Consider the following 17,596-nt stretch of genomic DNA (forward strand, 5'->3'; position numbering starts at 1 on the left):
TGCTCCGTTTTCTTGCTCCGAATCGTTTCGAAACCAATATGAGCACACTGCATCCGTAACGAAAATAATACCGGAACGAAATGGAACAGTAACGTGTGAATATGGTCTTAGAGACTTCACTGTTTTATAACAGCGTAATTGTACTTTCTAACATAAAGATCTCGTAAAGTACAAATATTTTGGCTATGTGAGCTGCAGAACCACCCAAAACTAGGTAGAAAAAAGTGCGTCTTGTGACAAAATTGAAAGACCTCATTCGTAGTGCCATAGTACAAGAGGGGAGGCGTGTTAAACTTACAAACATAATATAATAAGCTGAAAATCGGGTTATAAAACAAATCTTGAAATAATATTATGTTAAAATAACAGATTTAAAGCCCCTTTTCGCTGTGCTATGTATAAAAGATGAAAGACCTTTAGTAAGAATCATGCAACAAATACCAACGCATTTTCCTTGCATCAACGGCAACACTGCCAAAATCCTTATTTTGTCATTGGGCTTTTCCAGAAAAAAACAGTATACCCCGTGTTGAGGAGATTCATCCCTGTGTGACTGGAAATGCTGTAACCCCCTGGAATTCCAGGTAATTTCAGGTCTAAACCCCTCCGGATTTAAAAAGCTACCTCCATGGAATTCCAATTATTTTTGACAGATTTTTGTATCTCCCTATGGAATTTCGCCACACATCAAACCTTACGGAAACGGAAATGGACCTCCTCAACAAGGGGTATACGGTTTTCTTCTGGAAAAGCCCATTGCATGACACTTTTGACACCGAAATACCGTCACTTTTTCTTCAAACACTGAATCATTAACAGAAAAATGAACCATTAGAATCAAAACGTCAAACCCGTAAGACAGCGCCAAACCCGTACGACACCGCCAAACCCGTACGACACCCCCAAACCCGTACGACCCTCTCTAGGCAGTTATAGGGCTAAATATTGTTTGTATTTTGGAAATTCACTAAGTTGGTAGGGATATACAATTACCTAAAGAACAAGAAATTTCATGGACACTAAGAAAAAATAGACAATCATTTTTGTCATCTACATATATAGTCAACTCTCTTTGTCTTATTCGAGCTTCTATAATTCAAAACTTTTTAGCACATTTCGAACTAAAATATTAGTCCCCTCACGTGAAATAGCGTTTTAATATTCACTCTGTAATTCGAAAATTCCAGATTCTATGAAGGTCGAATTAGAGAGAATCTAAAACGAAAACCTCAAAGCAGCTCATACTGTGATAGAGAAATGTTATAATAAACATTAAAGGAGAAATTTTGGCGTAAAGTTAATCTGGTGGATGGCTGGAAAAAAATTTGCCGGGAATTTATTTGGCGGTTGCAGGATACAACATTTACCATTAAATAAGCAAAAAACATATTTTGAGGCCAAGGTTTTCGAATTTGAATTTTGAGAATGTAAGCAGATGTAAGGTATAAATTTAATTATTTTAAAAGTTTTTCAAATAAATCCGTAAAATCCACTAAATTTACTTCCCGTCCAAACTTCTTTCTTTAAAACATTATAAATATAATCCTCCCAAATGTTTACACTACTTTTATGATGATGTACAACCAGTTCTTGGTACATCTGACTTGGTATTAAATCATATCCAGCATTCGTTGCTCGTTAGTACAGTTGACGCTCTCTAATTCGACGTTCTACTATTCGATAGGCTCCCTTAATCGATGAAATTTAAAGTCCCCGTCAACAAGAAACTCATAAACGACGCTCCCTTATTTAATAAGCTCCCTTATTCGATGAAAATCCAATTCCCCTTGAAGATCGAATTAGAAAGCGTCGACTGTAGAAGACCCGATTAAAATGCTCACGCCGGCAGTAAAGGTCAAAAAATCCTCTACTCACCACTTATTTACTATGCACAACAAAAACAATCATATACAACATATCAAGTGTCGAAATCATTCAGTACCAAAAATGTAAATGCCTGTAAAGGCATGTCTCAAATTTGACTTGTAAAAGCAAAACAGCAGACAGCCTTGAATACACTACATTTTGCAATCTCACATTACACCCACTCTTAACAAAACAATACCACTCTTAACAAAACAATAACAAAGCCTTTTTTCACATATACGTAAACTGTCGAACGTGCTAACCGCACTGGCTCAACTTCAGTATCTTTGAAATCATTCGTAGGCCCAATTGTAAACTTAATGGCTTAAGAAAAATTATAGCATTTTGGGTTTTAGCCTCGTTTTGGCAAAAAACTCGTCCCCAGGCCCCAAAAATTAAAATTTTGAAAAAATGAAAAAAAAACCCCCAGGGATTTGCCCAAGGATCAAGTGTGCAAAATTTCAGCCAAATCGGACCATTTTTGAAGTCTCCAGCCTGCCCCAAAGTTTAGCCTCGTTTTGGCGAAAAACTCGTCCCAGGCCCCAAAAATTAAAATTTTGAAAAATGAAAAAAACACCCCCCAGGGATTTGCCCAAGGATCAAGTGTGCAAAATTTCAGCCAAATCGGACCATTTTTGAAGTCTCCAGCCTGCCCCAAAGTTTTAGCCTCGTTTTGGCGAAAAACTCGTCCCCAGGCCCCAAAAATTAAAATTTTGAAAAAATGAAAAAAACACCCCCAGGGATTTGCCCAAGGATCAAGTGTGCAAAATTTCAGCCAAATCGGACCATTTTTGAAGTCTCCAGCCTGCCCCAAAGTTTTGGTGACAGACACACACACAGACAGACACACACACACACACACACAGACATTCTCAGATTCTAGCTCAACTGAAGTTGAGAATAATACTTAAGATCTTCAAGAATTGGGAATTCCCTAAGCTTGCATATTGCTTCAAGGCCTTAAGTCAAGTTTTGCTTACGTTCAAAATGTTTTTCTTATTCATTTTTATAATTACAAAAATGGTCGAATAAAAGGACAATTTGTGTTTGGACAACTTTTTTGTTCCTAAAAAAAGTATAAACACAACAATACGCTACTAATCGGCTTCAAGATAACATTCACCATTTTTGCGGTCAATTCATTTTTACCAAAAATGTTGCACAAAGTAAACACCACAACCATAAAAATATTTACGATTGTAATTTGTTTTTCTTTTCAATACACGCGCCATTGTATAGCTGATAGAAAACCGTCCTTTAAGGTGCCTTGGTTCTCTTAAGCCCAGACCTTTTCCAGAGTGCCAATACCAATCGAGAATTGACCATTAAGTCGAATATAATTAAACATATTAGCTTTTGTACGATCTCGAGCTTCGGTTGAAGTATTAAAAACGATATAATCGTCTGAAGGCACACTTGAAACGAGGAAAATCAAAGCATTGAGAGTTTTGTCTGGAGCACTCAGAACCTCTTAGCACGTATCAATGGGTAGCAAAAATGACATTTGAAAATTGACACTATCATTACAAAAAGAAGGAAAGGAGTGGATTTTTTAGATATCTTCCGCTGTAATAACCTTAATTGTGATCGTTGAAAAGGAGAAAAGAAAACCTCTTTCAGTTTAAAAATGGTGATGAATGTTGATTTAAGGGCGTTAAAAAGTGATCTACCGGAAGTACTTTCTAGTGTTCTTTGCGATTCATAAATAACAGAGAAGAACACGGTGGAATTACCACAAACATTGTACCTTAAATTTAATTTAATTTTTCCCGTCATCCGCCGAATCAAATTTCCCCTGCCAAACTTATTGTATTATCCAAATGTATGATTTTTCAGGCCTTGAAACAGATTTTTTTGATGTAATAACGTTATTGGTAAAAAAATACCCTTCATCCGGCAAATTGAATTGTAGTATTGAACCGCAAAAGTTAATTAGCCAAATTAATCAATTATTATTGATTATATAGAACCCTAGGTCATACAAAAAATGCCACTAACAAACGTCAATCCTGAACAAATAAGCCGTTCAAAAAGGCAACCGGAAGTAAGATAAGGCTAACTATCTTGATGATAATTCAGGTAATAGATAATACCATAAAAAGTCTATCAAGTCAACCATCATATAATACAACCCACGATCATTAAGTTTTTAACCAACCGAATACCTAAAGTTTAACATGGTTGCCAAACAGTGCCAAGAAGAAGAAGGCATTAAACACAGACAGGCCAAAATAGTGGATCACTTGACATTTTGCTGAATGTTGTTGCCTTTTACTTTACCAGCAAATAAGCTAGCAGCGTTCACTAAAAACCCAATATATTGTTTGATTTTGGGCCTAGAAGTAGAAATGTCTTTTCTGTAAACAAAACCGACATCTACTACATTTTTAAAACCCATTGCGGTGGAAAGGTACTACGCTACGTCACATACGAGATACACGCTTTTTTTATAAGAATAGTGTACTTTGGATGTACAAAAAAAAGCGTGTACTCGTTATGAGTACAGAGTAAAAATTGCCTTGAAAAAATCAAAACCTGTTAGAATTCAAAACCTGTTAGAATTCGAATCAAATTAGCAGAAATAAACAAATCACAACATAAACAAACACTACAAAACATCAACAGTTGTTTAAAATTACTAAAAAGAAAATGATTTGGACAAACTCAAAGGAAGTTTAAAAAGGGTCACCATAATGCAGTCGATGTCAATGGCGTCCTACTGGTTAGATGGTTTAGACGTTCAGATATTACGGTTCGAAACAACGGTTCTGAAACACTGTGTGGACACCAAAAAAAGAAGACGTTACAAAGCAAAACTGACCGAAACACCGCCGTTACGTTATTACCGAGTTTATGTATGTGTGTTTTTCTGTGACGGAGACGGTAAGATTCTAATTTGACTAGAAGTGCGGGTTATTCCAAATCGTTTCAGTCACTGTACCGTCCTCAAAAGTGCAAATACATAAACTCGCTATTTTCATCGGGACGGAACTGCCTACTTTTTTGCTCCGTAAAGTTGTGAAACCAATACGAAGACTCTCCATCCGTAACGACAATTCATAACGTCTGGATGATGTTTTAGTCATAGATTTATAAGCCCGAAGGGCTAGATGTCGGGCTTTAAGCCATCGCAGGCAAAAAAAATTGAATATCGGAAAAAATATTGTTGCATTTGTTTTCGAAAACCCCTTGGCACACTTTTCAGCAAAAGCACTCTATCTAGCCCTTCGGGCTTTTATAAATCTATGGGTTTAGTCAGAAATGATTGTCCAGAAATAATAGCAACAGTAAATAACAAAACAACTCGGGACAAGCTAGTTAAAAGAACTATTCCAACCTAACCAGATTTCACGATCACGAATTCGTTCCAAACTTTGCTGATGATGGTTTTCGAGGAGCGCAAACAAAGTCATCCTACTATAGATATCCCTACATGGAATGTATATTGCCACGATTTATCGTCGAGTCAACCTCCATTCACTTGTTTAAAGAGAACCTTAACGAAGAATGAAGAAGACACAAACTTAGATATTTAACAAATTAGAATTGTAATCAAACCGGTTCGTAGTAAGCTTATATACTTTATAATAATAAAAAATAAAGAATAATTTCCTAACATACGAAATAAAGAAAATGTACTGAAATCACCACAAAGTAAAATTGAATTCTACTCAAAATTCGATATATTCAATGAGTATAATTGAAACTGAAGACTAACTTATAAACTCAAATAAAATTATACGATACCCAAAACTACAAATTTGTCACAAGCACAAAATTAAAATCATCAAGATAAAAAAATCATCAATTATTATCAATCAGAGCACCATATCATCAATATCATTTATGACATCAAGACTGATCAACAAAAATAAAAATGCCTTAAAAACAAGCATAGTCTGTATAGATAGGCAAGAGGATCTTACTATTCAACGCTATTAAGGACTATTAAGATGTTGGAATATAGGATTAAGCTGGTAATAGGTATAAAGAAAAAAAACACGAGTATAAATTCATAAGTCAATAAATGGTTCATTATCATGTCTTTGTGTATTCTCATTTAATTATCATTTCGAGTTATAAAAGCATTCGTCATAGCGTTATGACTGTTAAGCACTTTTTTGTGTGTTAATTGTAAGAAAACAATTAGATTCTAAATTAAGTTATAATAGTTGATAAGAAATGAATTGGTATTAAATTAGAAGGTCTTCTCTTCTATGCATTTTTATGAAACAAACTTCAAGTATGAAAAGTTAACATTTTGGCTTGTAAATGGATGAAGAAGTTGACATTTGAGTTGAGGTATCTAAAATTCTTTCTGCAACATTTTATAACATATAAAAAGGTAGAGCATAGTTCAGTTTTAGAGTTTAGTATAATACGCTGTTATACACTGTGAATCTGATAGCCTGAGATGGAAAACAAGACTCGTTGGAGCTGGTTGAAAGCAAAAAAAATGTTTTTATTTTCCTCTTTGTGAGCAATCTTGCTCCACGTCCGTGTCAATCCTATGTGAAAAAGCTTGTGAACCAAAATGGATAAGTGCGCAAACGATATTAAAGGAAAATAGATTTTACACAGAAAATTAGCATATATTAATGAAAATTTGCTGAAATTTACAGAAGTTTGACGCTTTATAAACGGAAATCCGTTTGAAACGAAAGAAATTTTAACACTGTTTTAAGCAGTGGAATGGACTAATATATCAGCTGTCGCGTCAAAAATTGTACGGGGGGTTGGGTTCCAGTTTCGTTCGAGTGACGTCATATGTCAGAAATCTTTAAGTACTTAACAATGTCCAAAACAGACTCTTTTTATACACATATCAACCCTTGACCGCGGGGACTTGAACTGGAAACTAATTTACAAGGAAATGACTTCAAAGTTTGTTGTTTTTAATAATGTTTATGGAATGAATTTAGACATTTTGACATCACTTGTTCTTGGTAATCTCAGACCAAGTCTCCTCACATTTTAAAGATAAGTGAATTCTATCACTCTTCTTTTGAGATTTTAATTTAAAGAAAGTGAAAAATAGGACGAACAAAATTGCTGAAGAAAAGGACTTCCATTCTTTGATAACATAAATAAGTAAAGAAACCAAAGTCTCAATTAGTAGTTGCTATCCTATGAGTAGTTTACTACGAACTATAGCCAGTGCTAGACAAACTAAGGGTACATTGTAACGTTAGAAGATATTCGACATTTTTGACCAAGGTAAACTCAAATCAACCCATCTCCTTCCATTAAGTTCAACTTTTGACTTACGATGCTATTAATAATGACACTTACTTTCGAATTTGTTGTTTTTTTCGAGTGCAATTGCTGAAGTTCAGAAGTTCTATGCGCTTAAACATTTACCGTGAACTTGGATCAGTGAAGGGAAACTTAATTGTCTAATTAGTATTTATTTAAATATTAGTACTTCTATCATTTGCTGCTGAGAGAAATCATTATGGGCAAGACTACAGGATTTAAACTCAGCATATTACGGTGGTCAAAGCTAAGCAAAGTTTTTCTCTGACACGGAAAATAGACTCAACACAGCAAATTAGCCCTGGTCTTCAATATTTTGCTAAATTCTAAGGCGAAAAAGCCTCTGTTTAAACTTCGCAGAGACGGAAATCCGTCTAAGATGGAAGAACTGTGAACACTGTATTTACCAATGTTGGCCGTTATTACAAGGTAGTGCTTTAAAGAACTTATACCAATTCAATATATCTGAAGCCTTTTACGGCGAAACTTAAAGGTTTTGGCGAGATCGGCGAGATCGTTTGTTTACTCATCAATTTTAATTTACAAGCTTTTTCACATTGAATTGACACGGGTGTGGAGCAAGATTGGTCAGAAAGAGGAAAACAAGCTAGATGCTGAATGACCTTACCTGATGATGAAAGTTAGATAGCAATGCGAGAAGAAAAATGAAAAAATCAGTTGGAAAATATAGCGTTTAGCAAAAATGCATAACGCAATAAATTCATCATTGATTGTTGATGGGGGGGAGAGTAGACTAGCAAGCGTCTGTCTTTCCTTGGACACAGGAACGCGGGAATAGTGCTTATAATAAAGAGTTCTTATAAAAAATAGAAATTGCCGCGGGAGAGTGGTTTGGAAAGATTCAGTGAACATATAGAAAAATAGATCCTATTGCAAGTTTAATCTGCAGCAAAATACAACGACGTGGTTTACTAGTCTAGAGGGAGAGGGAAGGGTTGTAGGGAAAAAATAAATAGAAAGTTCTGGTTGCAAAAATCAGTTTTATTGACAATTGAATCATGCTTGATGGTGAACATTGTTATCAATAATGTTTTTGTGTGAAAAAACAAAGAAATAAGGAAAAAGTCAATTGAAAATCTGCAAAAACGGCGATTACCGGCATATTTCCGGCATTTTCAGCCGGAAAAGAATTTTTCTCAAAAAAACAAACTCGGTCATGTTTTAAGTATTGCGAATACGCATCTTTCTGCAATAAATCAGAATTAACTAAGGCTGAAAATTCGAGAAAATGTCAAAAAACCGGTTTTTCCGGCATATTTCCGGCATTTTCGGCCGGAAAAAAATGTTTTTCGAAAATCAGGCTCCGTCACATTTTAGGTATTGTCATCTTGCATCAGTGCGCAAAATTTCATAAAAAAATATTAAGTACAGCTTGAGAAATTCAAGAAATACTGTCTTTCCGGCGAAAATAGGTTGTTCCGGCGGTTTTTGAATAGTTCCGGCTTCAAAAATCAATTTTTTTGAAAATTGAAACATGCTTGATGGTGGGCATTGCTATTAATAATGTTTTTGAATGAATAAACAACTAATTCTAAGAAAAAAATCCAATGAAAATCCAGAAAAAACGGCGATTTCCGGCATATTTCCGGCATTTTCGGCCGGAAAAAAATGTTTTTCGAAAATCGGGCTCCGTCATATTTTAGGCATTGTCATTTTGCATCATTGTGCAAAAAATCAGAAAAAAATAATGAGTCAACATTGAGAAAAGCTATATCTTCTTATTTGGTTAAAGGGAATTTCCCCAAAATACGAAAATCCGTTTTTTAAGGCGAATAAGAATTTTCCGGGAAAAACCACTTCAGCCATTCTTTAGAGAATCTTGCCCTCCATCTTTGTATAAAAAGTCAGAAAAAAGTAATGACAGGATGTTGCACAAAGTCCAAAAAACCCTATTTTTAGGTAGTTTTTGGCCCAAATTTGCCCAAATAAATTTTTTCTCAAAAATCGGGCTCCGTCACATTTTGGGCATTGCCATTTTGCATCATTGTGCCAAAAATCAAAAAAAACTAATGAGCCAATCCTGAGAAAAGCTGGTAACAGACGGACGAACGAACGAACGAACGAACGGACATGGGTTAATTTATAGGACCTCCACCGGGGTACCCGGAGGTAGGTCCAAAAAAGAACATTTTTTGTTTATATCAGCATAATATAACAATAAGTAGATACTGTCCTGATATGAAATATGTGTCTGATATGAAACGGGAACACTTATGTAAAAATAAAACATTTAAGTTAGGAATTAAGACCAGGAATAAATTACGTTTGGATACCTTTTAAGGACTCTGACCATAGTCCAAAAATTGATTTTGGTATTTGAACATAAAAGTTATATTTCAGGTTCCTTAACACTTTTAACAAAGAATTGCCTTTATTAAGTGGAAGAATCTGACTCTCACAGGAAAGTTTTAAGTCTCTTTTGGGAATTGGATGAGTGATTTTCGATAAAAAATGTAATAAAAATGCTTCGAAAAATCATTTAATGAGGGAAGGAGAGTGAACAATAAAATCATTGCTGCGGACATAGCTAGTACACGTGAAATCGGCAAAAATCTCTTACTTGTATATCCAGTGTATAATAAATCCTTGTCAAGACTAATTTTGAAATAAACAGAGAACTGTTATTCGTGATATGCATCACTTCAACGTTCTCTGACATTACATCACAGATCCAACAGTTGATTGGTTGAAAGTGACGTATTGACTGATTTTACAACCAATCAGTTGTCGGTTCTACGATGTAATGTAAAGAAGATATCGTAATGGTGTATATGGGCTCTTCCAGAAAAAATATATGGGAGTGTTAAAGATACCGGACATCCGGGAGTGTATAGGCATCAAATAAAGGCTGGATACCAAGGGGGTTGATTGAAAAAAATTTTTTTGTGGATATCAAGAAGATCATATAGTAGAAAAAATAACGGAATATTGAACATTTTCAAGTTGTATATAGTTTAGAGGTTGAAGCAAGAAAAGTTTTGAAGAATAAGTCAAGATTCAATGTTAAATCTGTCAAATTAAACACATCTAGAAATCGGCCGTAAGTTCAGAGCCTCAACACATCTCCATGAGTTCATGCATATCATGGATACTCTGAACTAGCTAACCTCAATCAACTCATCATCGGAACAATAGCTTTCTCATGATATAAAACATTTCCAAATTATTTAGTATACCTAAAAATGCCCTTTTAATGGATGATGGAAGTCAAGGAGATTCAACTCGATTTGTTTCCGTCGAATATCAATATCATTTCGACCGGATATTTTTTTACTTGCTAAACAGATTAGCGCTAAAGTTACATTGCATAGTTTGAACGCTACTCTGTACCAGATACACTCTGGTTTATTCACGTTTATCATGTCGTAGTACACTCTGTGCACATTGTCTGTTTGATAAAAAATTCCCGTACGGAGACCTCTGCGATGAAGTATGATTTATAAATAGCAACACTTTTCTCATCGTCTCCCCTCTCTCGCCAGCATTCCATCGCAGCGGTCGGTTTGAAAAATCTCAAATGAGAAAAGACAATGACAACAGACCCTCTACGACAATGAATTTTAAATTAGCCGTAGATACTGGGTCTGTGTACAGACAATCCGAACGTAGGCTTAAAACTCACTTGAAGCGAACTTTACAGAACCAAGCAGTTTGACATAATCGCATTAGTACTGATTTCTTAATCGGGTATTAAAGAAAAAGTAAAAACCATACCTCTTTGATTTTCGTGACTTCGTCAGTGTTGGGTGAGCCATATGAACGATTTTGACTAGGTAGCACCTGTGAAGATAATCAAAATATTGAAAAGTGTACCTGTTGGTCGCCCGTCGATCAAATTTTGCTGATAACGATTTCACGTTTAGGCTAGGTTACGTAATTTCCGCCGTAATTTCGAATCTGTAGCAGGGGATACAAATCGCAAATCGAACGTTTCTTTCCATAATGGCGGAAATAACATAACTTAACAAAAGATGAAAAACCTCTGCTAAATAATCTGTCACAGAATTTAAAAACTAGAAGGGAAAATGGTAAAAAAGTAAAGAGGTGAGAGGAGGAAACAAAAACAGTTAATCTTTATACAAATGTCCGGCAAGATTACCTCTGCACTGTTCTGTCTGCCAATTCTCGTTTTACGTTGGACAATATTTCCATCAGAGCTTCTCCTCCTATGCTCGCGATGCGCATGCTGAGAGCGGTCATCTTGTCGTGACCCTAAGGATAAAGGAGCGTTTGATCTACCCGCAGGTTGTTGATGGTGATCGTGCGTTGGTGATTCAGGACTGAGAGAAAGTTCGTGTAACATTTGATCAATGTTTTGTTTGGTTCTAACGTTTTTAGATGCTTGCGGTTGTTGTCTTTGGAGATCTTCGTCTTCGTCTGTGGATCCGTCTCCAGATACTTGTGAAAAGCCATGACCGCCACCTATTAAAAGGAAAAACAGCTTTAGCATGTTCATGGTTTTAGAAACATTGGAAAAATTGTTGTCCATCCCAAATAATACTGAGTTAATGCACATGCATGTGTGTTTTTCTGCGACGGACACGTTAAGGTTCTAATTTGACTAGATCCTGACCACCGTTATCAAAAGTACAAATACATAAAATTGAAAATATCTCGGGTCCCTAAAGCTAAGCCACTGATTTTTTGGTACAGTTTCATCTATGCGTTTCTCTGTTGCGGATGCGGTTAGTTTTCATTTGCCCCATCTTAAAGTGAATGAGAACGACGGTATATCAGCACTTTTGACGACCTCAATTTTGCGGATAAAAAATGCGGATTTCGTCAAAACTTTTCGGTCATTTCATTCCATCCTCAAAACGGTAGACACATAAACTCACTATAAAAACAGTTTTTATTACAAAGTTTGCTTAGACCATCCGATCGAACATGTCAAAATAATCTAACATTTAACCGTCAAGGAACTCCTTTTTGCGGGAGTTTCTAATGTCTTTAGAATACAAATTACCGTATTCGCACTTTTGAGGACTGAAGCGATTTTGAATAACCCGCAGTTCTGACCGGCAAAATCGAGGACGGTAAAAGTGCTAATCTACCGTCGTCCTCAGCTGATCAGGATCTAGTCAGATTAGAACCTTACCGTCTCCGTCGCAGAAAAACACATATACATAAACTAGGCAATAGCTTTCAGGCGAATGAAACATCCAAAGAGCAGAAAGAACATTGTCCTTGGACTTTAGCTTGCCCGTCGTAACTGGGTTATTCGAATCTGGACAAAGAGTTAGAGCCTAGACTACTTTCATATGAAAGTAAGAGAGCTGAATCAGAATTTTTAAAACGGGTTTTGATCGATAAGAACAGACGGAAGAGCGGTTATATATCTATAAAGAGTTATTTGCAAATCTGACTTGCGATTCAAGAAAGTGCTCTATACCATCGGTAGAGCGGTATATCAGTCAACGATAGAGACTAATTTATTTTCCGATACTCGGAGTTTCGTGCCGTTTCAGGCAGTCTTCAGTCAGGTCTCTATAAAGAGTTATATACTGGTTTTAAAAACCCAAGTGAGTTTCAAAAGTTACTACCATTCATAATAATATTCCAATGGTAGATTGGAGCTAATTCATCGAATTTCATTGAAAAATGAGGCAAAGGAAAAGCGGACATTAATCTGACATTTTCATGTCTTGTTCTTTCTTGGTAATCATTAATAGTTATTAGCTGATGATTTTTGAATGATATCTTTTTCTGACATGATGACAAATTGGTCAATTCCTATTCTGAATCGAAGACCTCTAAGAGTTTAACCAGAACAAGTGATACTTTTATGGACCTACCTGGTTATGCATTTAACATATTTATAACTGATATCTACGTGACGTGACCATTAAACAATCATTCAGAACACAAATAGTGACGATCAATTAAAATTAGTCGTTTGTTTCTTATAAAAAAAACGTTTAGAAACATAAATTTCATGCTCTTGAAATATTCTTTCATATTCAAGACTTTGTGAGCAAAAAAAAACATCTATCTCATAAAAAAATTTAGTAATTTGGCTAAGAATATTGATGTATGCTTATTAATAGTGACTCTTATAGATAAACATGCGTTTTTTGAGCCAACAAATTTTTTTTGCAAAAATCTGCTTGAGCCATCTTTTACCTATGATGGTACCCTACTTTCATGCAAAAAATCAGAAAAAATTAATGTTCCAATTTTTCACAAAGTCCAAAAAACCCTTTTTTAGCCGTTTTTGGCCCAAATTTGCCCCCCAATTTTTTTTTCGAAAATTGGGCTCCGTCACATTTGAGGGTTTATAGTTATGCATCTTTGTGCAAAAAATCATAAAGAATGAGAGAGCCAATCTCGAGAAAAGCTAATACCAAAGTAATTGATAATGTGCTTATAAAAAAATATCGAATTTGGCCAGTTTTTCTATAAAAACACGCCAAGCAACCAAAATTTTATGTCTAAACACACATATTCTTTAAAAGTAAGCCCTCATGAGCAAAAAACCCTACTTTCATGCAAAAAATCAGAAAAAATTAATGATCCAATTTTTCATAAAGTCCAAAAAACCCGTCTTTTGGCCCAAATTTGACCAAAAAATATTTTTTTCCAAAATAGGGCTCCGTCACATTTTGGCCACCACCATTTTGCACCTTTGTACCAAAAATCAAAAGATTCCTATGATTCAATCCTGAGAAAAGTTGGTAACAGACGAACAGACGAACGAACGGACGAACGAACAAACACAGGTTAATTTATAGGACCTCCACCGGGGTAGGTCCAAAAATGAATTGCAGATTATACTCGATGAGTTATTTATTATTATTTCTACTTGTACAACAAAACTAAAATAAAAATACATATCTTATCTGGCTTAACTGGGGGGTTTGTACTTTTACGGTGTGACGGGATTGGCCCTTTTTTAATACGGTATTACGGGATTTGACGAAAAAAAAGACGGGAAAACGGTATTTTAAAATCAGACAGTGACGGTATTTGGCCTTATTTTTTGTCATTATGCCGGTATTTGAACATGGACAAACCGGTGTGACGGTGTTATTATTTTTTTTTCAATTTTCGGGATTCAGCAAAATTTTTGACGGGAAAACGGTATTTCGAACCCCTACAAACCCCCCCTTAACTTTGTTAATCCTGCGGCGGATTTAGGGACGCCGTTAAAAAGGGCCGGTATAAAAAATCCATTTCGAACCTGGTCCTTTTCGATCGATTCAAGCAGATTGATTAAAGTATGATGTGAAAAAAAAAAAAAAAAAAAATTAATCCAAAAATTTGCAAAATCGTCGATTATTCAATCGAATGCACAATAAACCTTTTCATAAATTACATCACGAACATCACTTGCCTCGTATTCAAATAATTACCATGGTGATTACTTCTCTTGGGACATTAAATGTTTTTTTTATGAATAGGAAGTAGTTTTAATAAAGTCCGCTGGGAGTTAATCACCATGGCAATAATTTCAAAACAAGGCAAGTGATGTTCGTAACGTAATTTATGAAAAGGTCTATTTATCAGTCAAGTTCGAGCATTAATTGCAAATTACTTAATACGGCGCATAACAAAAGAAAAAGGTTTAACAATATAATACGACCTCAAATGCTAAGAAACGGATTCACTACAGGGTGTCCCTAATAAAAGTATCGAGTTTGAACATGCGATTGAGTAAAAAAGTTTGTGTGTGTTATCGCTAAAATATAAGAACGTTCTCCATCACATAGGCTCATAACAAAAGGTAGTTACATCTTATAAATTAATCAATAGCCCTTTTACAATTCAAATTCCCTCGTTTTACTTTTTTATTGTTCCATACATTCCATTTTTATTATTTTCATAGTTTTACATACGATTCTTTACAAACATGTTTTAATTGTTGCGTTTTTCTCATGATCGTAATTTCGTTGCATTTGCAAACAGGCAGAGTATGTTTTTATTGTTACGTAATGACAAAGAAAAAAGAGGGAGAGCTTAAAATACAATTTTGTGAATACACACTTAAAACTTTCTACTCAATCGCATGTTCAAACTCGATACTTTTATTAGGGACACCCTGTATATTCAATCGAGTCAAATAAGGAAAATTTAACTTCTACAGCAACAAATTAAAATAAACTTATAAATCAAATAAGATATCATAAAAATGACAGGCAAGCATAACACAAGAGCTTCACAAATCAACAAGATTTCACCGAGTTTGTAATAGAGTTTGTCTTGAAGCAAATCCGCATTGTTAGTCACTGCCCAAAACATGTTGAAAAATGTCAATAATAGCAAAACTAAAATTGACACGATTTGAATAAAATTCAATCTCTCCTCCCTAAACGGCTTTTGCACAAAATCATGAACAGCAAAAATAAAGAAAAGCAAACCCACTGGATACAATTTGACGATCGGTGACGAAATAAATGTTGTCATGACGATCAATAACAAACGGCGTAAAATCAAAACAGGTTCCCAGATGAGATGAGATTCTTGGTTTTTCAAACTCAACTTGAAAGGTCCGTTTAACACACCCAATATTTCATCTTTTTCATCGAGGGTGGTTTGGTCGAAAACAAAATGGTATTCAGTGTACGCCAGAGGGCGGATGACCATGAAATAAAGTGATAGGGGCGGTAAAGTAAGGATGAGAAGAAACTCGTTGGGCGAAATACGATATGATCTAAGGGCGCGGCAGCCAGTGTACAAGACTAATGGGAAAGGTACCACCCAAAAACCAATCACAACCATGATAAGATATTGCCAATCAGTATAACATTTGATGGAAGCTTGAACGCGAAGATATGATTCGCCAGCAACCTCTACACAATGAATATTTCGTAAACAAAAAACTGAGATATTGGAATAACTGAGTAGCAAAACATTGACATATGCTCCTTTCAAACGACGTAAGAATGGCTCACAAGCTTGAGCGGTATTTCCATCCTTGAACCTCTTCTTTATAATGAAATTGACTGCAACACAGATAATCATTACCAGTAAAAGAATTGCCAAACATGCTAACGATAAACTAGATTTCAATGCATCCATAACAACCATACTATTTGTACATAAAGGACAAATTTTGATGAAACTGGAAGTGAAATCCAATTTGATATTGAAGAATGTAAACAAAAAGCTGACAAAGTTTGGCATGTGATAATAAGTCTTTGCTGAAGCAACAACTCGAATGATGGAAGCGGTTTGGTAAAAAAAGAATGTGATTTTTATTACGCCAGGCAGTTGGTAGGATGGCGAGAGGTTTTTCCTAAACGGGGAACTCGCAATCAATAGTTTGTTGTTATCATTGTTATCCAGAAGTAATTCCTCGGTCTCAAACAATTCTTTATTGACAACATTTTTATGTTTGTTTCTCATGTAGTTCCAAACGTCTTTGTTGAACAAGAAAAACAGACAAATCAAAGCAGCCATAAATATATATCCCAACCAAACAGTCCACGAATATTCACAACACGATTTATCCGTACATTTGTTGTGACTGAACAAAGATAAAACATGTCCTTTTTGGCAATCACCGCAAAGTCTCCCTTCCCTATTCCTAGCACAAGTGTTGTATGACTCGCACGTTTCCAAAGACGAACAACAATATAAAGGAGGACATGAATAGAATGTCACTTTACCAGAGCTGTCAGCTAATCCCCAGTAATTTCCTTTACTTCGAATAATGTCGTCTTTGCAAGAGGCTTGATAGGGGCAAAGGTAACAAACAATATTATGCTGTTCAAGCGATGATGAAGCTGTATCATTGATTCTTATGAAGGCCACGTCGTTAGCGTTATAAGATGAACTATTACAGCTGACGCAATCGAATCTTAGGAAGTGTCTTTTTACATAATAATGCTTAAACTGTTTTCCATGTGGGCATACCAGCTTAGTATGTTCATCAAAGTAAACCCATGAAAGGCCACTTTTATAGTCATCAGTCTGAAACAAAACACTTGTATCGAACATTGACATAGGGTGAGCGCCAGCCACAATGGAAGTGTTCTCTATACGGAATGTCGAGCCAGAGATTAGAACCCCACCGGTCATTTTGACTTTGACTGAGCCAATTTGACCAGGAAGTGCCGAGTTATTTCTAAAAATGCAATTTGATAGCATATACGTTATCTTTTTATTGCTTGTCATTGTTAAAGCTGCGGAACGTTCAGTTGGTGCATTTCTACCATCGTCTGAACTGCCCATAAATTTCGAATCTCGAATGATTACGGATGAGCTTATGATTTGTACTGCACCGTATATTGCGCTCTCAAACGTGCAATTTATGATGTAAACATTACTATTTTCGATTTGTAACATCAACGGGACGTTGTCACGACTAAAGTTTCCGCTATTCGATCCGTGAAAATAACAATCCTCGATATTGCTTTGATATTTGGAGGGTTTCAATGAGGGACGATCAACATCAACACCTGTTATATGTACAGACGAGTGAAGCAGATAATTAAACTTCAATATTACATCA

At 35.5% G+C, this 17,596-nt stretch overlaps 2 protein-coding genes across 2 annotated transcripts in view; both read right to left on the minus strand.

Annotated features, from left to right (window-relative positions):
* Positions 1–17,596, minus strand: part of LOC136807691 (cadherin-23-like) — a 77,984-nt gene that overhangs the window by 54,531 nt on the left and 5,857 nt on the right. The gene's annotated exons all lie outside the window — the stretch shown is intronic.
* On the minus strand, positions 9,802–11,624 carry LOC136807821 (uncharacterized). The gene is made up of 3 exons (XM_067064443.1): positions 11,243–11,624; positions 10,858–10,923; positions 9,802–9,876 (listed from the first exon to the last, which is right to left on the minus strand). Exons 1-3 carry the CDS (start codon positions 11,597–11,599, stop codon positions 9,802–9,804), a joined length of 498 nt encoding a protein of 165 aa, XP_066920544.1. The 5' UTR covers positions 11,600–11,624.

Source organism: Clytia hemisphaerica, unplaced genomic scaffold (genome assembly GCF_902728285.1).
Source record: "Clytia hemisphaerica strain Z4C2 unplaced genomic scaffold, Clytia hemisphaerica genome assembly, whole genome shotgun sequence".
Taxonomy (NCBI): Eukaryota; Metazoa; Cnidaria; class Hydrozoa; order Leptothecata; family Clytiidae; genus Clytia; species Clytia hemisphaerica.